The sequence below is a fragment of the Musca autumnalis genome, unplaced genomic scaffold (assembly GCF_047663935.1).
Source record: "Musca autumnalis isolate F117 unplaced genomic scaffold, ASM4766393v1 scaffold_4, whole genome shotgun sequence".
Lineage (NCBI taxonomy): Eukaryota > Metazoa > Arthropoda > Insecta > Diptera > Muscidae > Musca > Musca autumnalis.
The window spans coordinates 61,784,083-61,811,300 of NW_027411977.1; the positions used below are offsets into that span (position 1 = coordinate 61,784,083).

The 27,218-nt window shown below is 40.4% G+C and overlaps 1 protein-coding gene across 5 annotated transcripts in view; it reads right to left on the minus strand.

The window, feature by feature from the left end:
- Positions 1–1,250: 1,250 nt before the first annotated feature.
- The window catches only part of Src64B (Tyrosine-protein kinase Src64B), a 255,864-nt gene continuing 229,896 nt past the window's right edge, over positions 1,251–27,218 (minus strand). For all 5 annotated transcript variants that reach the window (XM_073983741.1, XM_073983744.1, XM_073983743.1 and 2 more), the window contains exons 5-8: positions 10,911–11,145; positions 10,545–10,798; positions 10,168–10,475; positions 1,251–2,723 (exon numbers count right to left, since the gene is read on the minus strand). In XM_073983741.1, coding sequence (XP_073839842.1) covers positions 2,109–2,723; positions 10,168–10,475; positions 10,545–10,798; positions 10,911–11,145 — 1,412 coding nt within the window. In that variant the 3' untranslated portion in view covers positions 1,251–2,108. The remainder of the gene's footprint in view (positions 2,724–10,167; positions 10,476–10,544; positions 10,799–10,910; positions 11,146–27,218) is intronic.

The window sequence follows — 27,218 nt, forward strand, 5'->3', positions numbered from 1 at the left end:
AAGGAGATCGTATCAAAACAAAATATTCCACAAAATTATTTGTCATAAAATTTTCAGGCATGTTCTGGCATTCACTTCTGCACCTCACGTGTATCGAACACACCAAAAGCTGTTCTGCAACACACTTTACACCTAGTTGGGGTGTATTCCACACACTGTAATTTTGATGGCGAGAGCTGAGTGAATCCTTATTTTTTAAAGAAACTAATTGAAATTTTCTACAAAAAACTGCATAGGACTAAAATCTAATGTGTTTTCTATTAGAATTTAAAATAATATTTAATTTTCTTAACAAAATATGAATTCAACATGTACGCGCTCTTGTAGAAGTTCGTTTCTTTGTTTACGTCTGTTTCGTAAACAATCAAACGAACAAAGCGTACATACCCACACACGCATGTGTATTCGTTGATGCGCCAACGCAGACTGATTTTTTTCATTGTTAATGATAAAGTTTGAAAGCTGTAATAAAGCTTTCCAAAGTTCTTTCGTGAAATATAAAAGCTCTTTGCACGTGAAATACAGAACATCAATTGCTTTCACAGGTGAAGTGCATGTGTGATGTGAAATGAATACACGGCGAATTCCAGAACATGCCCATTTATTATAGGTCCCCGAATACACCAAAACTCTAAATCGTACATAAACGCCAGGAATCTGCCAAAAGTAAAATCACGTTTTAGGGTTAATGTTGTACTTTATCTGAGGTTATTAAGTTTTGTCTCACAAAACATTTGACATTGCAATGTTAAAGAATAAGATTTGTGCTGATCAGAAGAGAAGATAATGACGGTGTCCTATTCTTCAAAGTTGAAGAAATGCAGACAAATTCGAGATAATCAGTGGTGGAGAGTTGCTCACTTTAAATGTGTAATAAAGGACAAAAGAAAGTGTGTTATTGTAGCAGAGACTATAGCTTATTTGCTTATTAGTTTTCATTGGATTCCGTTTCCAAGATGAGGAAGGATGTAATTGGGGCTATATTGTACCCCAACAATTCGAAATGTTATTCAAAAATATTGTCCTAAGATATATACCAAATGAAATAAATAACACAATGAAACATATATCATAACAGAACAGATGATTTATATTTGCTATTGCAAAATCTATTTTTGAACTTTTACCAAAAATAATTAGTTTTTTCTTTAAACGTATTGTGTCTGTTAGTGATTTGTTGTATCTTTGATTTATACAAAATAGCTGCATTGTGACTGTAGTAGTTCATTAGAAAAAAAAAACTCCATAGCTACATAGTATTTCGAAAGCTTTGTTCTTAGATAGTCTCATGTTTTATTTAAATATAATTGGCTTATTTTAAAAATTGTTGTTGTTTAAAATCAAATCTATCAGATTTGTCTGTTTGTTTTGTACACAAAGAATAAAGAAATAAACAGTTATTGTTATGTTTGTGTTGTTAATTGATTATTGTTTTTTTTTTGTTTTAATATTTATTTGGTTCTAAATTGTTATAAAAATGTTATTAGCTCAGCTGGGCATTGTGATTTCTTTTCGGTTTTTTTTCTTTCCGATTTTATTAATCTTTGTTTTTCTTCAATTTTATAATTTTGTTATATCTGTGTATATTGTATGTAGATATTTTTATTGTATGCGTTTTTATTGTTTGGATTTTTTGCAAAAGAAACGAAAAGAAATATTCATATTTGCAACATTCAATAATTGTTGTTTTAACTTAAGTTTTGGTATAGCTTGGTATCAAAAACAAACAAAAAACTGGCCACACATAAAAGCAGCATTTTCATGGAGTTTGAAAAATTAAACAAGAAAATGCCTTAATAGAAGGAAATGTTATATAAAATTAAACTTAAAACTATTCATTTTTTTCGCTAGACACAAAAAAAGAAACTGAAACGAAAAACATTACAGAGCAAATATAAATTGTTTAACCTAAAAAGTTTAAGGAAAAAATTACAATTCTAGATGAAAATAAAAAAAAAATTAGTTGATTGTTGTTTTTTGTTTTCTTTTATGTTTTTTTTTTTATATATAAGTATGTTGTATGTATGTGGTTTTTGTTTTCTTTTTGTATGTAGGCTTATATAAACTTATAGTAATATACCTAAATATTGTATATTTATGAACTTATCCTAATCTTGCACCTCTCTATAGGGCACCTCAGACGTCACCGAATACGATTCAAAGTAATGATTTAAAAATTCAAATGTTGGCCGCTTCTCCGGCACCGCATCCCAACATTGTAACAGCAAATGATAAATATTATCGGGGAAGTAATGATTCGTTGGCTTGGGCATACGGAAACCCCTTTCAATATTCTCAATAACTTCACGACTATGCATACCCGGATATGGCACTTGTCCGTATGTAAACAATTCCATCAGCAGTATACCGTATGACCAGACATCAGATTTTATTGAAAATTTACCATAAATAATAGCCTCAGGTGCTGTCCATTTAACGGGGAAACGTGAACCCTGTTTCGGGCAATATTCATCGTCGGCTATGACACGAGCCAAACCGAAATCACATATTTTCGCCACATTATTCTCACCAATGAGAACATTACGTGCCGCCAAATCCCGATGTATTAACAGTTTCGATTCTAAATATTCCATACCTGAGGCTACTTGTGTGGCAATATAAATGAGATCTTCAAAGTGTAAATAGCGACCATCGCCTTCGCGTAAATAATCTAATAGACTGCCTTTGGACATGTATTCTTGTACAATATAAATGGGTTCTTCCTGTAATGTAAAAATAATAAAAATTATTATTAAAAACTTTATTTTAAAAATGTATGTATGTATTCTTTTTTTGAGATTATTGTTATGTAATGTATTTATTAGATTTATGTTCTAATATAAGATTTGAGTGTAGTTTATGTTAAGTTTGTTTTTTAACATATACGACCTTTTGGCTTGGTTACCAATCTTGGAAATAAAATACAATTAAATTAAAAAACAAAAAAGTATATAATTGCATTTAAAATATAAGGTCTATATGCTATAAATTTACTAAATTTTTTTTAAAGACGTAAACATTTCTTTAACAAATAATTTTTAAAGACAACGTGAATGTTTTGAAGATTTTTTAGAGGAAATAAATGTAATATTTCAAAATGTATATTTTCAAAGACCAGGATCTTTAGGAGAACAAAAAACGAGAATTTTTACCGAATTTTAGAGGGTATAAACCACGGTTTTCTGAAGAATTTTGTAGAGAACTCAAACGTGGATTTTTGAGAATTTTTTCGAGGACAAAAATCCTGGATTTTTAAAGAATTCATAGAAGACAAAGAATCTTGGATTATTTCAAGAATTTTTAAAGGACAAAATCCTGGATTTTTTAAAAAATTTGTCGTGGGCAAAATCCTGATTTTTTGAAACCTCATTTTTCTGAAGAATTTTTTAGAGGATACAAACGTGGATTTTTAGAGAGTTTTTAGAGGACAAAAGCCTAGAATTTTTAAAGAATTTTTAGGGTTATTTAAAGAATTCTTAGAGGACAAAATACTAAATTTTTTAAAAGAATTTTAATAGGACAAAATCCTGGATTTTTTTTTATAGAATTTATAGGAGACAAAATTCTGAATTTTTTAAAAAATTCTCAGACAACATAAATCTGGATTCTTTAAAGAATTATTGAAGGACAAGATCCTTAATTTTTAAAGTATTTTTAGAGGACACAATCCTGAATTTATTAAAAAAAAATTAGAGAACCTAAACGTTGTTTTTTTAAGAATTTTTAAAGGAAAAAAATGCGGAATTTTTAAAGAATTTTTAGAGGGCAAAATCCTGAATTTTGTGAAGAATTTTCAGAGGACAAAATAATGAATTCTGTAAAGAATTTTTAAGGACCTAAACGTTAATTTTTTAAGGACTTTTTTGAGGACCTAATTTTAGAGGACCTAATCATGATCTTTTGAAAAATTTTTAGAGGATATATACGTGAATTTTTTTAAAGAATTTGTAGAGGATATATACGTACATTTTTTAAAGAATTTTTAGAGGAGATGTTTTTAAAGAATTTTTAGAGGACATATACGTAGATTTTAAAGAATTTTTAGAGGACATACACGTAGATTTTTTAACGAATTTTTAGAGGGCATATCTTTTTGAAGAGTACATATACGAGGATTTTATTTGGAATTTTTAGAGGACATACACGTGGATTTTTTTAAAGAATTTTTAGAGGACTTTTTAAAGAACTTTTAGAGTACATATACACTAGCGGTCATCTGAATAGGTTTGAATTTTTTTCTTTTTATATGTTAAGGTATCTTCTGATGTGTTCGTATTGCAGATCCATACTATTTAGTTTTTGAGAGTCCTATACTATGCCAACATTCCCAAGAAAAAACTTGACGGTGTTGCCATATTTTCGGAAAATATCCCAATTATAATAAAAAATGTACAAAAAAGTGACCAATTTTTGCGATCATCAGAATAGGTTTGAATCAAATAAAATTGAAAATTTGTACTATCCAAGCAAATATTGCGCAGTTTTTTGGTTTAGTTTAGTAAAATGGAACATTCTGATAAATCCTACAACAAATTTGACCCGCTTTATTTGGAACGTGGGTTCAATTCTCAACATTGAAAAGTTACCAAGAACTTTCAGATAAAATCAAGAAATATTCAAACCAAAACGTTTTATAAACTTGCTTTAAATGACTTTTTGATTTCGTTAGATCTCTTCTGAGCTTCGAAAATTGTCTGAAAGCAAATACCAAGTGTAGCCATATTATTAGGATCGATAAAATAGAAAGGTCATTGAAAATAGTTGGTATTTTAGTACAAGTTTCATTTTTTAACTATCCTTGCAGTACAAATTTAAGTATTATCATGCTCACAAATCCACCATAGTTGACCACATGTATCATAACTGTTCGAAAATTGGTCTGGAAGAATGTTTCATCGACGACAATAAAGTAGAAAACTGTAATTCAAATTTAAGTCAAAGGGGCATGATATCACCGACTGTTATAGTGCTGTAATACCTATATAGTCAGGTGAAATAGTTTTTTTCTGTTCACAAGTCATAAAACAAACACGAATAAATACAAAAGAATGGACTACTGAGGTTATACAGCACTATAAAAGTCGGCGATATCATGCCCCTTTGACTTAAATCTGAATTACAATTTTCTACTTTATTGTCGTCGAAGAAACATTCTTCCATACCAATTTTCGAACATTTATGATACATGTGGGCAACTATGGTGGATATGTGAGCATGATAACACATAAATTTGTACTGCAAGGATAGTTAAAAAATTAAACTTGTACTAAAATACCAACTATTTTCAATGACCTTTCTATTTTATCGATCCTAATAATATGGCTACACTTGGTATTTGCTTTCAGACAATTTTCGAAGCTCAGAAGAGATCTAACGAAATCAAAAAGTCATTTAAAGCAAGTTTATAAAACGTTTTGGTTTGAATATTTCTTGATTTTATCTGAAAGTTCTTGGTAACTTTTCAATGTTGAAAATTGAACCCACGTTCCAAATAAAGCGGGTCAAATTTGTTGTAGGATTTATCAGAATGTTCCATTTTACTAAACTAAACCAAAAAACTGCGCAATATTTGCTTGGATAGTACAAATTTTCAATTTTATTTGATTCAAACCTATTCTGATGATCGCAAAAATTGGTCACTTTTTTGTAAATTTTTTATTATAATTGGGATATTTTCCGAAAACATGGCAACACCGTCTAGTTTTTTCTTGGGAATGTTGGCATTGTATAGGACTCTCAAAAACTATATAGTATGGATCTGCAATACGAACACATCAGAAGATACCTTAACATGTAAAAAGAAAAAAATTCAAACCTATTCAGATGACCGCTAGTGTACGAGGATTTTATTTGGCATTTTTAGAGGACATACACGTGGATTTTTTTAAAGAATTTTTAGAGGACATATACCTGGATTTTTTAAAAGAATTTTTAGAGGAAATAACGTGGATTTTTTTAAAGAATTTTTAGAGGACATATACCTGGATTTTTTAAAAGAATTTTTAGAGGAAATAACGTGGATTTTTTTAAAGAATTTTTAGAGGACATACGTGGATTTAAGAAAAATTTAGAGGACATACGTGGGTTAAAAAAAAAAATAGTGGACATACATGGATTTAAAAAAAATTAGAGGACATACGTGGATTTAAAAAAAAATAGAGGACATATACGTGGATTTTTTTAAAGAATTTTTAGAGGACATATACGTGGATTTTTTTAAAGAATTTTTAGAGGAAATAACTTGCATTTTTTTAAAGAATTTTTAGAGGATATATACGTGGATTTTTTAAAGAATTTTTAAGAGGACGTAATGTGGATTTTTTAACGAATTTTTAGAGGACATATACGTGGATTTATTAAAGAACTTTTAGAGGACATAAAATACATCTCATGGATGGGTCACTAGAGTCAAGCGAGATGTTGTTGTTGTAACAGTGTTTTTATTATGTTTATATGTTCGTTCCTCTGTTCAATCAGGCTCTGGGTCTATCTCCAGTTCCAGAAAAATGACTGCTTCGATAGGATGTAGCCACAGATCCACTGGAGTTAGATGGGTAGGTTTGGCGGGGCAGTTAAAAAGGTGTTGTGTGTCGTGCGGGCCCATGCCGCATACTGGGAATATGTCTTGCACGGCGCGATCGATTTCCGCCCAATAAGAATTTAGGCGACTGCAATATCCCGAGCGTAGTTGAGCCAAAACTACTCTGGTTTGTCGTGGCAGCTGACGCTCCTCAGCTGCGATAGATGGAGGATGTACTCCGAGTACTTTATTCACACTATAATTGCTTAAGGCCTTGGCAACTGCGTCCGTGTGAATGCTATTCAATCCTGCTTGATATGCTTCCTGATCTCCCTGAATGGGCCTGCCCGGCAGGACTTTGTTCCTACTTTTCAACTTGTCGCAGATAGCTGTGGCGTGTGCGCACGACGTGAATGTAGTGTCGAATGTGACCCCTAAATTTTTAGGGCAGTTTGTGGTCGGAATTCTGCTACCGTCGACCACGACATTCAACTCACGTCCAAACTGCGCTGTCAATGTGGTGAACAGAGTGGCTGTAGATTTTGTGGGGAAAATCTGCATATTCCTTGAATGGAAAAAGGTGGTAAGATCAGTTAAATAGTTGTTCAGTCTCTCACAGATGTCATCAGGATAGGTACCCGACGCCAGGATCGTGCAATCATCCGCATACGTCACGATCTCAATGCCGTCTGGAGGGGGTGGGATACAGGAGAGGTAGAGGTTAAACAGTTCTGGAGATATCACCCCACCTTGGGGAACTCCCTGTTTCACTCTACGGGGTTTGGACTTCTTATTCCTGAATTCCACGTACGACTGGCGTCCACACATATAGTTGACTATCCAACGTTTCAAGCTTAGCCGGAGGGTTGTCTGCTCAATGTCCTCAAACAGCGTGGAGTGCCTGACTGTATCAAAGGCTTTTGATAAGTCAAGCGCCACCATCACTGTTCTATCGCACGGCCGTCTCTGGTTGAGTCCTTTGTGGTAATGGCGTGCAGCGCTGTGCTCGTGCTGTGCTGCTTACGGAATCCATGCTGATGATCGGCAACTTGATAGCTATTTCTGATACTGGGGAGGAGCAAAGCCTCAAGTGTCTTTTGGCATTGGCAACATCATCCATTGTAAATTGTGGTGGCTCATCCTCGGCAGGAAGAGATCTGATGCGACGTAATACTCTTCTCTTCGTCCTATCACTCTCGGGATGCTCGACAAACTGTCGATTGAAATTACTTGCGCACCTCTTCGGGTCAGTCAACGTAACGTCGCCAAACGTGACTGAGGTCCTATCTTCCCTTCTTCCAGGGTTCGAGAGTGACTTAACCGTTGCCAACAGTTCACCTATACCGGCTCCAATGTTGCAGCTCTTCAGATGCTTTAACCATTTGTTCCGCTTATGCTCGCCGACCAGCCTGTTAACTTCCAGTGTCAGCTCCCTGACTCTGGGTCATTGGAGTTGATACGACGAAGCTCATCACGCTCATTTGCTAATCCCGTCGCCTCTGCTGGGAAATTTGGTCTTACTTCGGGTATTCGACCAGCAGGGATATGGCGAGCGGCTGCAGCAGTGATGATGTCCCGGAACGTCCTTTCCGCTACCCGAACATCAGAAGGATTTGGCAATTCTCTGAAGCGGTGATTGGTGAACTCTCTGAAACTCGGTCAATCAGCTTTTTTATGATTGACGAACGTGCGGCGTTCAGAGGTGATGAACTCGTGTGGTCTGCTAATGGAGACAATTATGGGGAGATGGTCTGATCCAAGGGAAATGACGGGTTGCCAGGTAACGTCATTTGTCAGACCAGATGACACGATGGTTATGTCAGGCGAACTGTGACACTCTCCTCTAATTTTGGTAGGGGCGTCCTCATTGACCGTGCAAAACGTAGAGCTATCAATCTGCTCAGCCAGCGCTGTACCTCTCTGGTCGTTTCCGAGGGCCGAATGCCACATCTCATGATGCGCATTAAAATCCCCCAGGATCAGACGATTATGACCTTGCAAGAGCGGGCTAATGTCAGGCCTATAATCAGGGATACATCTATTTCTCGGCGGGATGTATACATTCAGCAACTCTATCTCTGCAGCTCTACACCTGACTGCTACCCCCATACATTCCATGTACGGGTCATTAGAGACAGGCTCAAGCGAGATAGGTCTGTATTGGACATACTAGTGCAATAGGAAAGCCAATCCCCCACCTCCACTTCTGGTGCGATCTCTCCTCAGAACATTGTAACCATCACAATGTTCTAAGCTGTGGTTGTTGTTCAGCTTGGTTTTCTGCACCGCCGCGACCTTGATGTTCTTCCGACTCATAAAATCTACTACCTCGATCTTACCTCGGAGTCCATTGCAATTCAATTGCAAAAAGGCTGCATTTTCGGGGATTGGGACAACAACGGCTGGTGCTAAAGGCTGTGTGTGCGGTTGTTGCCGAGGGGACTGCGGGGAAGTTTCGTAATCAGACGACGAGGGAGTCTCGTAATCCGACTACTACTCACTGGGGATTGTGTTCACGCAGCATGCAGCAACATAGTCCCTGTCGTAGTCCCTCACGTGGACGAGTCCAGAGCAACCCCTTAGATGCACCCACTCCCGACATCTATTGCATCTCACCGAAGGTTGGATGTGGGTGAAGATGCAGATGTGACAAACTGAGCACAGATATATTGGTCCTGGGTTTTCCTCCGTCCCGGCTCGGACCAATAGAATTCGGAGCAGGCATTCCGGATATGCTGCTCCCAATACAGAAAAACGAAACATATACAAACATGTACACACTGAGGTGGCAGCCGCTGGCCGGAACATTGGTTTTGTGTTGTTCCGGGTCAATCCGGTACGAAAGAACCCGCTGCCGTGGGATTAGAGGGATAGATATTTACCGGTCTATAAAGAAGGCAAGTCCTCCTCCTTCTCGGGACAGGGCTACATCGACTGCAAATTGTCTTAAACGGACTTTGTCCAAACATACTTGAGGTCAAAAACAATTATTTGGATTAAGTTCATTTTGGATCTTGTAAAATTTTATATACCTTCGTTAGACTAATAACTAGTTTTGGACAACAATTGCCGTTACAAAATTCTGCAGCAGATATAGGACATAAGGGCGCATAGACAGGACATAATCACAATGAGAAATATGTAATAGCTATGCGCCCCAAACGTCTTATATCCACTGCAGAATTTTGTCACGGCACTCATATATTGGCATTGACAAAATGTTTTTTCTAAAAACTGTGCCCTGGACAATCGGTATCACAAAAAGCAGATCATTTAAGGTTACGTAGTACATACATACTCTTAAATTCTCTTTACACACTCCACACCAAAATAAACATAAAAATATATTGCCGTTTATTTGCTTCATAAAAGACAAAACTGTAACATACTTTCTTTTCTTCCCACATTGTAAAAATAAAATCCTTACAAAACTGATTTTAAATTCTTTCATAATAGTTGAAACCACTTCTGGGTGGTTTCACTGAAATACAGAGCCAATCTTGAAAACTTTTTAATTCCCACTAAAATAACTATTAATGACAAAGTTCGAGCGTACAAAAAGTTTTGTAAAACTTTCAATACTCTTTTCAAAACCACCAAAGTAAATTTTGTGTGTGTGTGTGTGAGCGTGTCACACAAATACCAACCTGTGAACAAACCGCATAAAGTGCCACCAAACGATTATGGCGGAACTTTTTCATTATGGCAGCCTCCTGTAGGAATGCCTGTGTAGACATGGTACCCTCACGCAGTGTCTTAACCGCCACATCAATACTGTTGCGCCATTTACCATAGTAAACTTCACCAAAGTTGCCGCGACCCAATTTACGTATCAATTGTATCTCGGAACGGGGTATTTCGTATTTATCACGTAACTCTGGACCCAAATCCCACATTTGAGGCTGAGGTTTGGGACAGGGTCGAGATAATATATGGCAGAGACCCAAGGCGTTTTCTAGTTGGGGGGAGGGAGTAGAAGAATATGAATTAAAATTGAATTATGTTATGCTTGATTTTTACTTACTGCTATAGGCCATAACTAGAGCTTGTAGGGAGGGGAAAGTCTGATTGGTGGCTATGTAATAGCCGCCATTATCTAAAGGCTTTATACGATAATGTTTAACATGATAACCTCGACCATCTTCCCAGTCTTTTACGGATAATGAAAAACCATTTGGATTGTGTTCTGAGGGTCGCACCAAAAATGTGCCACGTGGATTCTCTTCGGCCAGCAGTAGTTTGTCGGCTTCTTTGCGTAGAACATTTTCGAAAAACCAGCTAAAAACAGAAAGGGAATTGAAGTTAATAAAATATGTGATACATGGTATGATGCATATATGTATGTACAGGTGATGGATGTTGTTGACAACATTTGATGCCATTTACTTACTCTTCACTGTTAACACTACGCTCCTCGGCCACAAAATTCAGTGGTATCAAACCCTCTTGCCGTGTACTCAAATTCACAACACGCCACCAGTCGGATTCTGTGTCGTCAATTACCTCCATACGATCTCCCTTCATAAAACTCAAATCAGACTCATCACGCGATTTGTAATCATATAAAGCCACAACGACTCGTCGCTTGGGAACACCGCCAGCCACCACAGCTCCTGGAACACCGGCTGCAAAGGAAATTTAACACAAAATTAAAAGGAAATTAGTTTAGGAACATTTCATAAGAATATTTATAAACTTTTTGGCAAAAATGACTTTGCTTTGGGGGGCAATGGGGATGGGGGGAATGCTATGTCTTTGGGAATACTTGTGGGTAAACGTAGAGATAGAGTAACATATTTGTGATGCTGTAGCTAGATAGATGTCTGTCATGGTAACAAGCTATGCGTGAGTGTGACACAAGCTATGTTAAATATCCTAATGGATGGCTGGATGAAGGAATGGATAAATGACACTTAAATTAAAATTGTAATGAACATTTATTGAATAATAAAGAAAGTGATTTTAATCCAAGTCATTTTTATTTTAAAGGTGGGTGTGGAAATAAGAAGGCGTCATTTTAATGAATCATTACACACACTAATATTGAAGTTGATAAATTCCTCAAACACTGAGCTAAAAAGTTAGTAGATGAATTTTGGTACAGAATGGTATTTATGGCATTTGTTAGAAAATGTGTATTAAGTAAAAGTAAAGCAATTCCACTGCGGTCGCGTCTATGCACCGGATTGACAAGAAAAAATCTTCGACAAGAGGCCGTCATCTCAAGAATTAATAATATTTCCCGGAATGCCTGCTGCGAGTGCTTTTGTCCGTGTAGGACCAGGAGAATCGTACAAGAAGTGGAGGAGGACTTGCTATAAGGAGAGCTAGTCTCTATAGTGAAGCGGCTGCCACCTCAGTGTGTACATGTTCGTATTTGTTTCGTTTTTCTGTGTTGGGAGCAGCATATCCCGGAATGCCTGCTCCGAATTCTATTGGTCCGAGCCGGGACGGAGGAAAACCCAGGACCAATATATCTGTGCTCAGTTTGTCACATTCGCATCTTCACCCACATCCAACCTTCGGTGAGATGCAATAGATGTCAGGAGTGGGTGCATCTAAGGGGTTGCTCTGGACTCGTCCACGTGAGGGACTACGACAGGGACTATGTTGCTGCATGCTGTGTGAACACAGTTCCCAGTGAGTCGTCGTCGGATTACGAGACTCCCTCGTCGTCTGATTACGAAACTCCCCCGCAGTCCCCTCGACAACAACTGCACACGCAGCCTTTAACACCAGCCGTTGTTGTCCCAATCCCCGAAAATGCAGCCTTTTTGCAATTGAATTGCAATGGACTCCGAGGTAAGATCGAGGTAGTAGATTTTATGAGTCGGAAGAACATCAAGGTCGCTGCGGTGCAGGAAACCAAGCTGAACAACAACCACAGCTTAGAGCATTGTGATGGTTACAATGTTCTGAGGAAAGATCGCACCAGAAGTGGAGTTGGGGGATTGACTTTCCTATTGCACCAGTCTGTCCAATACAGACCTATCTCGCTTGAGCCTTTCTCTAATGACCCATACATGGAATGTATGGGGGTAGCAGTCAGGTGTGGAGCTGCCGAGATAGAGTTGCTGAATGTATAAATCCCGCCGAGAAATAGCTGTATCCCTGATTATAGGCCTGACATTAGCCCGCTCTTGCAAGGTCATAATCGTCTGGTCCTGGGGGATTTTAATGCGCATCATGAGATGTGGCATTCGCCCCTCGGAAACGACCAGAGAGGTACAGCGCTGGCTGAGCAGATTGATAGCTCTACGTTATGCACGGTAAATGAGGACGCCCCTACCAGAATTGGAGGAGAGTGTCACAGTTCGCCTGACATAACCATCGTGTCACCTGGTCTGACAAATGACGTTACCTGGCAACCCGTCATTTCCCTTGGATCGGACCATCTCCCCATAATTGTCTCCATTAGCAGACCACCCGACTTCATCACCTCTGAACGCCGCACGTTTGTCAATCATAAAAAAGCTGATTGGCCGAGTTTCAGAGAGTTCACCAATCACCGCTTCAGAGAATTGCCCAATCCTTCTGATGTTCGGGTAGCGCAAAGGACGTTCCGTTCACGAAGTAAGACCAAATTTCCCAGCAGAGGCGACGGGATTAGCAAACGAGCGTGATGAGCTTCGTCGTATCAACCCCAATGACCCCAGAGTCAGGGAGCTGACACTGGAAGTTAACAGGCTGGTCGGCGAGCATAAGCGGAACAAGTGGTTAAATCATCTGAAGAGCTGCAACATTGGTGCCGGTATAGGTGAATTGTGGGCAACGGTTAAGTCACTCTCGAACCCTGGAAGAAGGGAAGATGGGACCTCAGTCACGTTTGGCGACGTTACGTTGACTGACCCGAAGAGGTGCGCAAGTAATTCCAATCGACAGTTTGTCGAACATCCCGAGATTGACAGGGCGAAGAGAAGAGTATTACGTCGCATCAGATCTCTTCCTGCCAAGGATGAACCACCACAATCTACAATGGAAGATGTTGCGAATGCCATCAGGAACGCTAAATCATCCAAAGCGTTGGGCCCTGATGGAATCTCCATGGTAATGTTGAAGCAGCTGGATGAGCCGGGAGTCGAGTATCTCACCAAAGTCTTCAACTTGTCGCTAGCCACCCTCGTTGTTCCCGAAGTCTGGAAAATGGGCAGGGTGGTCCCACTACGGAAACCAGGCAAGGATGCCAGCAAAAGTGAATCGTACAGACCGATTTCGCTTTTGTCGTCCGTAGCAAAGACACTTGAGGCCTTGATCCTCCCCAGTATCAGAAATAGCTATCAAGTTGGCGATCATCAACATGGATTCCGTAAGCAGCACAGCACGACAACAGCGCTGCACGCCATTACCACATATATCTGTAAAGGACTCAGCCAGAGACGGCCGTGCGATAGAATAGTGATGGTGGCTCTTGACTTATCAAAAGCCTTTGATACAGTCAGGCACTCCACGCTGTTTGAGGACATTGAGCAGACAACCCTCCGGCCAAGCTTGAAACGTTGGATAGTCAACTATATGTGTGGACGACAGTCGTACGTGAATTCAGGAATAAGAAGTCCAAACCCCGTAGAGTGAAACATAGAGTTGGGTAATCTAGTTCCTAGTTCCTTGTACTAGTTCCAAAACGTATGTGTAACATCATGAAATATAACGTGTGATATTAAGAATACGCAGCTTGTTCAAAGAAAAAATATGGGCCATTGGAACTGCGAAGTGAACGAGGTAGTTCCATATAGTTCCTTTGGCACAACTCTAGTGAAACAGGGAGTTCCCCAAGGTGGGGTGATATCTCCGGAACTGTTTAACCTCTACCTCTCCTGTATTCCACCCCCTCCAGACGGCATTGAGATCGTGACGTATGCGGATGATTGCACGATCTTGGCGTCGGGTACCTATCCTGATGACATCTGTGAGAGACTGAACAACTATTTAACTGATCTTACCACCTTTTTCCATTCGAGGAATATGGAGATTTCCCCCACAAAATCTACAGCCACTCTGTTCACCACATGGACAACGCAGTTTGGACGTGAGTTGAATGTCGTGGTCGACGGTAGCAGAATTCCGACCCCCAAACTGCCCTAAAATTTTAGGGGTCACATTCGACACTACATTCACGTCGTGCGCACACGCCACAGCTATCTGCGACAAGTTGAAAAGTAGGAACAAGGTCCTCAAGTCCCTGGCCGGCAGTACTTGGGGTGCAGATAAAGAAACCTTGTTGACCACATATAACGCGATAGGTCGGTCTGTGGTAAGGCTTCAGTCTGGTCCCCGAGATTGTGTGATTCGAACTGGAAAAAGATTCGAACTGAAAGGATGCCGCACTGAGAACAGCGACAGGGTGCCTCCTCAAATCTTCAGTGGACCATCTACATGAGGAGGCAAAAATTCTTCCTGTAAAGCAACACAATGAGATGCTTTCGTTGCAGTACCTGATTGGATGTTATCGTGTGAGCCATCCCAATCACCATCTTGTGGGTAGGCCCGGCCCATTCAGGGAGATCAGGAAGGATATACATGCTCTAGAGGGAGAGGTCCAACGATACAGGAGAGAACCCCTAGATCAACAAGCATATCAAGCAGGATTGACTAGCATTGACATGGACGCAGTTGCCAAGGCCTTAAGCAATTATAGTGTGAATAAAGTACTCGGAGTACATCCTCCATATATCGCAGCTGAGGAGCGTCAGCTGCCACGACAAACTAGAGTAGTTTTGGCTCAACTACGCTCGGGATATTGCAGTCGCCTAAATTCTTATTGGGCGGAAATCGATCGCGCCGTGCAAGACATCTGCCCAGTATGCGCCATGGGCCCGCACGACACACAACACCTTTTTAACTGCCCCGCCAAACCTACCCATCTAACTCCGGTGGATCTGTGGCTACATCTCATCGAAGCAGCCACTTTTCTGGAACTGGAGATAGACCCAGAGCCAGATTGAACAGAGGAACGAACAAATAAACATAACAAAAACACTGTTACAACAACAACAACGAAAATCGTTGACCAGGCTTTTTTCTTGATGTACTGAAATCAAATGAAGTCATTGGATCCCCAGTCAGGGCTGTACGGCGCATGACCCATCAATCCCACGTTTTGTCCGGTCAAACAGACGCTGATTTGAATTGATGTGTGAGAGCTCGCATTGTCATGATGTAGAAAGATTCGTCTTCTCTTGTTCGTTTTTCGAATTTCTCTGGAGACTTCATGCAACATTCATCAAGCCGTAAAGTCGCCACACCGTCAGTTTTGCCAAAGAAACATGCGATCACTTGTTTCGAAGGTCTTGGACAACTTTCGTTGGACTTGGACTGCATTCGAAGACCCAGACAACTCTCTCGTATCAAACAGGCCACCCTGATTCATGTTAAATTTATATAACAAAATCCGAACGGGGTGCCGACACCACTTATGAAAAAGCTTTACATGGCTGAAATACTTAGGAAATGTCGCCAACATTACGCTGAGGTATATGTTTGCAACCGAAGGGCTGCGCGAATTATTTTAACCGGCAGTTTATAGAGCACAATTAACGATAAGCGATCTTGAATTTGTCATCCGAAAGGCGAAATCACCCAAACCAAACGGAATTTCAATCGTAATATTTAAGTAAATGATGATCCCGGAGTTGAGTGTTTGATGAGTGTCTTCACACTACCTAAGCCAGGTAAGGATGCCAGCAAAGGCCAATTATACAGGCTGATTTCCCTCCTGTTGCCAGTAGCGTAGATTCTAAAGGCACTACTCCTCTCCATTATAAGAAGATGATTACCAATTGCCCACCATATCTAGATCTTAAGAAACTTACGGAAGAACTTCTGTAGATTTTCTAGTCATTGAAAAACCTACAGAAGATATTCTGGATCTTATGTGAACAACAGAAAACCTTACGTAGGTCTTCAAGATCTTCTAAAGGTCTAGAAGACCTAGAAGAAATCTACAGTAGACCTTTCGTAGGTCTTCTAATTCTTCAGAAGCCTACAGCCTGTCTATAGGACTTCTAGATATTGATGAACCTGCAGAAGACCGTCAGGCCATATAAAGGTCATCTAGATTTTCTGAAATCCTACAAAAGGCCTTCTGTGGGTCTTCTAGATCTTCAAGACTTTCTGCAGGTCTTATTGATCTTCAAAAACCAACGGCGGTCTTCTAAATCTTCATAAATTTACGGATGTCGCCTACAGGTCTTCCAGAATTTCATAGAGAAGTCCTTTTGACCTGCAGAAGACCTACGGTAGGTATTTTAGATCTTCAGAAACCTAAAAATACCCTCTGGGGGTATTCAAGATCTTAAAAAACTTACGGAAGAACTTCAGTAGATCTTTTGGGTATCAAAAACACACAAGACATTCTTCTGGATCTTATGAAACCAGCAAAAGGCCTTTCGTATGTCTTTAAGACCTTCTCAAGGCCTTCAAGACTTTCTCAAGGTCATAGAAACCTTCAGAAAGCCGCAGAAAAGCTTCTGTAGATCTTGTAGACCAGATGACCTACTGTAGGTCTTCTAATTCTTTCTTTAGACCTTCAGCAGTTTAGGAAATGCTGTATATGGCCTTCTTTATATTGAAAAATTTATGTGGGTCTTCTAGATCTTCAGGGCTTTCTGCAGGTTTTCGTGAAATCTACAGAGAACATTCTGTATGTCTTCATGATCTTCAGAATTCCTTCTGTAGGCCATCAGAAGACCTTTAGAAGGCATCTATATCTTCAAGACTATTTATAGGTCATCTAGATCTCCTCGACCATCTATATGTCATCTAGATCCTCAGGTCCATATTCACACATATCAGTCGAGGATTGAAACAAAAAAGGCCATGCGATCGAATAGTCATGATGTCTCTTCACCTTTCGAAGGCTTTCGGTACCCTCAACCATGGCAAGCTTTCAACGTCATAACAAGACTTCCCTCCAGCTCTGTTTCAAACGTTCAATAAATAATTATATGTGTGGACGCCAGCCCTAAGAGGAATTCAGGAACAATTAATCGAAGCCACGTAAAGTGAAAGTGGGAGCTTCTTCTTTCCCTTCATACGATCTTGGAGTGGGATCCTATTGTTGATAACATATGTGGTAGGTTGAATGTCTAGATAGCTGACTTGGTGCAGTTCTTCCATCTGAGTTATATGAAAATATCCGACGGTAAATCTACTGCCACATTGTTCACCACCTGATCATATTGATCGATGGCTGTATATGTCGTCCGCTCAAGCTCTTTGTGATAAGATTATAATTGGGAACAAGGTCCTCAAGTTGCTCGTCGGCAGCATTTTCGCTGCTGAATAAGAAACTGTGCGGTGCAAGTGTGTTCTGCAAATGTTAGCGCTACGCAATGGTGGATAATTCAAATCTGATAGTCAGCTTCAACAGGAGATATCTTCATGATTTAGAGGAATAGGTCCAAAGGTACAAGCGAGAACCTCAAGATCATCGAGCCTATCAGGGAAGCCTGAATAGCACTAACACTGATGCAATGCAGCGGGCCAGTACAAAGGCACAGTGTGAATTTCGTACTCCGACACCATTCCCTCCCCCATCCATCGCAACAGAAGAACGCCAGCTGTCAAGGCAAACACGAAGAGTTTAGCCCAATTAAAACCCGGTCGATGCAGCTGCCTCAATTCATATTGGCACCGCACGATACGCTGCATTTATTCAAGTGCCCTGCTAAACCCACTCCCCATTTTCTTAAGGACGCAGCCAGTCCACATTGCAGAGGAACCAGTACCAGATAACTGAAATCGATATACGAAAGAACATTTCTACGTTGCTACAACAACATCAAAGATTTTGAGATCCAAAAATGCAACCAACAATGGCGCATATTCGGCTAGTTCATCATTGTAAGTGTCGGTATGAAATGAACTCTGGATTACCGAATTCTTGAAAACCAAAGTCAATTCTGAGTTTAACTGCAAAACACATGTTTTAGTGTAGACCGCTAAATAAATTCGACGGAGCTATTGAAATATATTGTTGTTGTAGCAGCATAGAAACCTTCATAGAACCATAGGTTTTATAATGGGTTGGCAGTCGCTGGCCGAAACACTAGGGTTTCGGGTCAATTTGGAAATTTATTGTGGATAATACCAATGTTTTTTTTTAAGTTTCTTTATCCCATCAATATATAACCTAATCTACCCTAATATGTACTTGAAAAACTAACTAACTAAACACCACACAACTCTTAAAAATGTCCTCGCTCTAAATGTTCATTTTGCGGTTTTTTTCTTCATACAATTTCCATTTCTACATCAAAGTCAATAGCAACACCAAACGCAGAAAAACAAAAACCCGGCAAAAGAGAATAAGGACAACAAGATATGCGGCAAGAACAGAGTAAACCAATACAAAACGAACGGTACCCGAGGAGAACCTTGTACGAAAATAAAGATTTATGGGAAACCATTCATTTTGGTGCCAATATTTGTGTTCGTTATGGTTATTCTTGGTGTTGTTGCTGCTGTTGATAATGTGGCTTACATAGCTTCTTTCACAGATAACAGACTACATACATACCATACATATGTGTATGTAGCTAACCAACCGTCCAGCCAGTCAGTCAGACATCCCCAAAAAGCAATTCGGTCGTAAAAATCCAAATCTCGAGACATAGACAAAACAGAGAAATAATTAAAATTACTACATTGCTGTAGAACTTTAAAACCGAATTTTTAATCATAAATGCAAACCAACAACACAGACACTAAAAAAACCCCACATACACTGGGAATATTCCGAAAAAAGGAAAAATAAACTATGTAAGGTCTCCTCTGTCTATCCTTTGAATGGCTTCATTTACTGGAAAATAATTATGGCCTAACCGAACAGATGTAATGGATTGTATAGACAGTCAATAGTAAATACATAGTTATTCATATTCACAGTGGGATACAGAATTTTTGGAGAATAAACTTAAGTTTTTAGAGGCTATTAATATAAACACAATTTTGAACTTAAAGACCAGAAGACAGATAGATCTTGTCATAGAGGTTACTGGGACTATGCAATATTGAGAGAAATAAGATAATTGGTGAACTAGCAAGACGGAGTTCTCAATCCTCTCACCTACTTACTTGACGCAAGCACAGCCACAGCTCTGCTTCTTCCTTGACAAACTCAATAAATTATAGTGTGAAATAGACGAATTATCTGACATGACGAACTTAGATGCTCTCATTTAGCAAGTCAAAGATAAGAAGTAATGTTGCCGTTCGTTCGTGCCCAATTTGAATTGAAGCGGGTGCATCGTCAGGATCTTAACACGGGGCTAAAACCACTCATGGTTTATGGTCCACTAGTGTCGTGAGAAGGTACTCTGTTACAGTCCTCAGGACCACATTCTGACAGATTTGAATATTCTTTCACTGCTTAGCGCTAACATTTGCACTGGTGCCTAGGTTACCACAGACCGGGCTATTGCTTTGGAAGAAGTCAACAAGATGCTGCCTGCCAGCGACTTGAGAACATTGTTCCCACTTGTCGCAAATAGTTGTGGCTTGCGCGGACGACTTAAACATGCCGTCGAACAATACACCAAATATCATGGGGTAGTTAGTGATCGGAATAAGAACATCATCGACCCATATTTTCGGAGAGAGCCCCACTTCAGCCGTCAGAGTGACAGTGAATTTAGCGCCGGATATGTTCATATTCCTCAGATAGAAAAACGGGAATACCCTGCCAGCTTTCCAGGCTATATGGGTTCAGACGAATTGAGGGCACTTGTTAATACATAACTCCGGGTTCACCCAGTTGCTTAACCATTACACCGAGATTTCATGTGAGCCAACGGCTTGTGCATTTCGTATGACATCGCTCATAGTACATTTTGGGTGGTATCACTTCGGCTAAGAGGGTTCTATCACCTATCACTCTCCGTGTCCTCTATAAACTGTCGTTTAATAACTCTTTCGTCTTCGGATCTGAAAGTAGCAGCCGTTCTATCATCACCGGATTCAAGAGTAAATTAACCGTTGCCCAAAATTTACTCAATCCAGCACCAATGTCGCATTGCTTCAGATGGTCAAGCAACTTTTTCCGATTGTGCTAGCCTACTAGCCTGTTGATTTCAAGAGTAAGTTCCTTAACTCTTGGGTCTTCAAAATCTGAGGGATTGGGCAGCATTCTCAAGCGGTGAACCTGAACCTTTGTCAATCAGCTTTTCCATGGTTGAGAAAAAAACGTCGATACAAGGTTATGAAGTCGGGTAGTCTGTAAACAAATTAACCAAAGAACAGACTAGATGCCAGGGCACGTCATTTATCAGAACGAGTTCCACAATGGTGATGCCTGGCGAGCTGTGAGCTGGTGCCAGGACACGTCATTTATCAGAACGGGTTCCACAATGGTGATGTCTTGCGAGCTGTGAGCTGGTGTTGTATCTCCCTTATCCTCGTAGGATCACCGGGTAAAATTGAAGCTATATATTTGCACGGCCAGCGCTGAACTCCTATGCTAATTGCCTAGGACGTCAATCCGGTATGTACATATATAGAACCGGCCACGGTATTGGCATATAGCTGCAGCAAGCGCGGACGACAAATATAAATTATCGAATGTGACCTGCAGGACTTTGGAGTAATTAATGGACGCAATTGTTGACTAATGGGGGCCAACGTGGTGCAATGGTTAGCACGTCCGCCTTGCACTCAGAAGGTCTGCGGTTCGAATCCCAGGCCAAGCAACATCAAATTTTCAACGGTGGCAAAATTCCCCCTCAGTGATTCTGGCGGCATTTCCTGAGTATTAAAGCCATAAAAAACTTCTCTACAAGTGGTGTCGTAAGACACGCCGTTCGGACTCGGCAATAAAAAGTAGGTCCCTTATCATTGAGCCAATGTGAATCGGCGTGCACTCATTGATATGAAAGAAGTCTCCCTTGTCCCATCTGTGATAATTATTATAATTGTTGACTAATCGACCTCCATACTCAGTGAGAGCCTCATCTCAATAATCGGCTGTTGACTTAGTGACGGATATTTTCAATATTCCTCGTTTAATGGTCGCTCAATGGTAGGTCTTGACGGAGGGACAGTGCCGTCGTGAGGGCATGGAATTGTAGAAAGGTAGAGTTTTAAAAATTCCGGATATATCATCGATTCTTGTTTCAGAATGACACCTATGATTGGCTACCACACATACGAGTATACACCTTTTTCAAATGTAATCCGAATCATTTTAGTTGTAATTCGAGAATTCCATTTGTAATTCGTAACGTTTTTGTTTGTAATTTGAGAATTCCATTTGTTATTCGAAGCATTTCAATTGTAATTAGAATAATTCCATTTATAATTCGAATTATTCCATTTGTAATTCCAAACATTTCATTTGTAATTCGAAGAACTAAATATAAAAAAAATGTTTCGTATTTCAAATAGAATTATTCGAATTACAAATGAAATAATTCGAATTACAAATAGAATAATTCGAAATACAAATGAAATAATTCGAATTACGAATAGAATAATTCGAATTACAAATGGAATAATTCGAATTACAAGTGGAATTATTCGAAATACAAATGGAATTCTCGAATAACAATTGAGTTGTTTCGAATTACAAATGAAATTATTGAATTACAAATGAAAGATTACGAATTACAACTGGAATATTTCGAATTACATCATCAGCTACACGATGATGCAACCTTTCAAACAAGACCGTAGCGTACGAGGGCTGCACGATAATCTGGCCTAACAATGAAAACGCGAATATTTAACTTCAAAAAATAGTTCGATTGTTTTCTTAAGTAGTATCCAGGATGATTTATAAACTTTTTCAAGGGCTCAAACCAATTTTTGAATCTTTTCGATTGAGACACCTCCAAAACATGGTTTTGAACGCTTTTACAGCATCTTCTGGCGACGAAAACCGTTGACCACGACTTTTATCTTGATGTGCTGAAATCAAATGCAGATGGTGATTGGGATGGCTCACACGATAACATCCAAGCAGGTACTGCAACGAAAGCATCTCATTGTGTTGCTTTACAGGAAGAATTTTTGCCTCCCCATGTAGATGGTCCACTGAAGATTTGAGGAGGCACCCTGTCGCTGTTCTCAGGGCGGCATTCTGCCAAGTTTGAATCTTTTTCCAGTTCGTATCACACAATCTCGGGGACCAGACTGGAGCCGCATAGTTTACCACAGACCGACCTATCGCGTTATACGTGGCCAACAAGGTTTCTTTATCTGCACACCAAGTGCTGCCGGCCAGGGACTTGAGGACCTTGTTCCTACTTTTCATCTTGTCGTGTGCGCACGACGTGAATGTAGTGTCGAATGTGACCCCTAAAATTTTAGGGCAGTTTGTGGTCGGAATTCTGCTACCGTCGACCACAACATTCAACTCACATCCAAACTGCGCTGTCCATGTGGTGAACAAAGAGGCTGTAGATTTTGTGGCGGAAATCTGCATATTCCTCGAATGGAAACAGGTGGTAAGATCGGTTAAATAGTTGTTCAGTCTCTCACAGATGTCATCAGGATAGGTACCCGACGCCAGGATCGTGCAATCATCCGCATACGTCACGATCTCAATGCCGTCTGGAGGGGGTGGAATACAGGAGAGGTAGAGGTTAAACAGTTCCGGAGATATCACCCCACCTTGGGGAACTCCCTGTTTCACTCTACGGGGTTTGGACTTCTTATTCCTGAATTCCACGTACGAGTGGCGTCCACACATATAATTGACTATCCTACGTTTCAAGCTTGGCCGGAGGGTTGTCTGCCTGACTGTATCAAAGGCTTTTGATAAGTCAAGCGCCACCATCACTTTTCTATCGTGCGGCCGTCTCTGGTTGAGTCCTTTACAGATATACGTGGTAATGGCGTGCAGCGCTGTTGTCGTGCTGTGCTGCTTACTTGTTAGCTATTTCTGATACTGGGGAGGAGTAAGGCCTCAAGTGTCTTTTCTACGGGCGACAAAAGCGAAATCGGCCTGTGCGATACACTTTTGCTGGCATCCTTGCCTGGCTTCCGTAGTGGGACCACCCTGTCCATTTTCCAGACTTCGGGAACAACGAGGGTGGCTAGCGACAAGTTGAAGACTGAAGCTCGACTCCCGGCTCATCCAGCTGCTTCAACATTACCATGGAGATTCCATCAGGGCCCAACGCTTTGGATAATTTAGCGTTCCTGATGGCATTGGCAACATCATCCATTGTAAATTGTGGTGGTTCATTCTCGGCAGGAAGAGATCTGATGCTACGTAATATTCTTCTCTTCGCCCTGTCACTCTCGGGATGCTCGACAAACTGTCGATTGAAATTACTTGCGCACCTCTTCGGGTCAGTCAATGTAACGTCGCCAAACGTGACTGAGGTCCTATCTTCCCTTCTTCCAGGGTTCGAGAGTGACTTAACCGTTGCCAACAGTTCACCTATACCGGCTCCAATGTTGCAGCTCTTCAGATGAGTTAACCATTTGTTCCGCATATGCTCGGCAACCAGCCTGTTAACTTCCAGTGTCAGCTCCCTGCCTCTGGGGTCATTGGGGTTGATACGACGAAACTCATCACGCTCATTTGGTAATCTCGTCGCCTCTGCTGGGAAATTTGGTCTTACTTCGGGTATTCGCCCAGCAGGGATATGACGAGCGGCTGCAGCAGTGATGATGTCCCGGAACGCTCGAACATCAGAAGGATTGGGCAATTCTCTGAAGCGGTGATTGGTGAACTTTCTGAAACTCGGCCAATCAGCTTTTTTATGATTGACGAACGTGCGGCGTTCAGAGGTGAAGTCGGGTGGTCTGCTAATGGAAACAATGATGGGCAGATGGTCTGATCCAAGGGAGATGACGGATTTCCAGGTAACATCATTTGTCAGACCAGGTGACACGATGGTTCTGTCAGGCGAACTGTGACACTCTCCTCTAATTCTGGTAGGGGCGTCCTCATTGAGCTATCAATCTGCTCAGCCAGCGCTGTACCTCTCTGGTCATTTCCGAGGGCAGAATGCCACATCTCATGATGCGCATTAAAATCCCCCAGGACCAGACGATTATGACCTTGCAAGAGCAGGCTAATGTCAGGCCTTTAATCAGGGATACAGCTATTTCTCGGAGGGATGTATACATTCAGCAACTCTATTTCGGCAGCTCCACACCTGACTGCTACCCCCATACGTTCCATGTACGGGTCATTAGAGACAGGCTCAAGCGAGATAGGTCTGTATTGGACAGACTGGTGCAATAGGAAAGCCAATCCCCCACTTCTGGTGCTATCTTTCCTCAGAACATTGTAACCATCACAATGCTCTAAGCTGTGGTTGTTGTTCAGCTTGGTTTCCTGCACCGTCGCGACCTTGATGTTCTTCCGTCTCATAAAATCTACTATCTCCTCGATCCCACCTCGAAGTCCATTGCAATTCAATTGCAAAAAGGGTGCATTTTCGGGGATTGGGACAACAACGTCTAGTGTTTAAGGCTGCGTGTGCGGTTGTTGTCGAGGGGACTGCGGGGGATTTTCGTAATCAGACGACGAGGGAGTCTCGTAATCCGACGACGACTCACTGGGGACTGTGTTCACGCAGCGTGCAGCAACATAGTCCCTGTCGTAGTCCCTCACGTGGACGAGTCCAGAGCAACCCCTTTGGTGCACCCACTCCTGACATCTATTGCATCTCACCGAAGGTTGGATGTGGGTGAAGATGCGGATGTGACCAACTGAGCACAGATATATTGGTGCTGGGTTTTCCTCCGTCCCGGCTCGGACCAATAGAATTCGGAGCAGGCATTCCGGGATATGCTGCTCCCAATACAGAAAAACGAAACAAATACCAACATGTACACACTGAGGTGGCAGCCGCTGGCCGGTTTTGTGTTGTTCCGGGTCAATCCGGTACGAAAGAACCCGCTGCCGTGGGATTGTTTTTGAGCGATTGTCCAATTTTGCTGCATTTAACGAGAAAAGTAAATTTTTGCGTCAGGTGTTCATGCGATATCAAATGTTAGTTGGTGGAAGAAATGCCCAAGGATGCCTCTATCTCATGGTATATGACATGGCGATCTTGCATTATCCGTTCACTCACGGCTGATTTTTTTTTCTGGCACAAAGGCCGATTTTGGCGTCTCTCACGACCTGAATTTATTAGACCAGTTTTTCATAGTGCTACTGGATGGTCCTTTATCGACACACAAAGATTTAATATGATCGATGCACATTTTCAGCACATTTTCACATACGACTGTGTGCTGAGTTGTTTACAGTGACTTGAAAAAATTACTTAGGAAAAAGAATGGAATTTGTTTGTGAACATTTTCGGGCTAAAAACTGTCAAACTTTCCAACAAAAAAAATGTCAACTGACGCCTAGACGTCAGCCATCGTAGTATTTTCGACATCCTCGAACAGCTTAGTATGAATGACCTATCAAATGGTTAAGTAAGGCCCGATGCTATCATTAGTGTTCTGTGGCAAGTTCTATTCTGGTTGAGACCTTTGGTTGGAAATTTCGTGCAGTGCTGTTGTGGAACTATGTTGCTTCCGAAAACCGTGTTGATGATCCGCAACTGTATAGAACAGCCATTTCAGTTGGTGGGCTTAGAGAATTTAACTCTGAAAGTATGGACTTGCCCACGAAAAATGAATATAGTTGCAATCAGAACCACAAGAACTTCCTCCAGTAAAAATTATAGAACTTTCCTCGAACCAGTCTTAAACTGACTATAGTTTCAGATCTCGCCACAGATTTTCATCAGTTCCCTTGTTTCTTGTTGTTCAACAAGAAACTTTTTATATTGAAAAACAAGAAATAAGGGAACTGGTGAAGATCTGTGGCGAGATCTGAAACTAGTCTTCCATGATTTACCCCTTGGTAAACATCGCCTACTATTTTGAAAAGCAAAATATTCAGAATATATTTAAAGTTTTGTTTAAACTGACCTGTTTATTTCAATTCCACCCACTGTGTTGGAAACGAAAATGTATTCGAAATAGAAAACTGCAGAAGGAAAATCTGACATTGCACTGCAAACTGTAACCAATTGGTTGATTTTGGTTTCTCTTTCACTGTGCTCTACACACTATTGTTATTAACGAACGGCCTTTTCGATTACTAACCGTTTGTCTGTCTATCTGCCAGTCTGTCGTCATAATGCATTTCCAACTGACAATGTCATTCGCCCATTTTGTTTATCCGTTGTCCTCCAGAATACGAATGGAAATCCATACTAAAAATGTTAGTGTCTGAATGAATTGTGAGTGGGTGGGCTGCATGGTTTGTTGAGATTTTGTGTGGTTATTGGACTGACTGACTGGCGGATTGGTATTGAATTGTTTGGGTGGTTGGTATCAAGTGTTAGGTGGTATGATGTGCTATGCTGATTAGGGTTTTGAAACGTGATATTCGGTCTTGAACAATTAAAAGGAAATTAAAACAAAACAAAAGGTTAGTTGCTGCTGCTGCTGCATTGAAAGCAAACAACAACAGAAACAACAACAGCAAATCTGAGAGGGTTGATAAAAAGTGGTGGTTGTTGATGGTTGATTTATGAAAGGAAGTTTTTTGTGGTTATGTTGCTATTTTCGTTGTTGCAGTTTTTTTTTTTTTTGGATTATAATGAAAACCAAACAAAGGTCATTGGGCAGAAGAGAGTATAAAAAAACAAAAACAAAGAAGTATTGAATTATGTTGAAGTATTTTTTAATTATTTGGTTTTGAAATTTTGCCAAAAAAAATGTTCAGAGAGTTTTCAGGTAA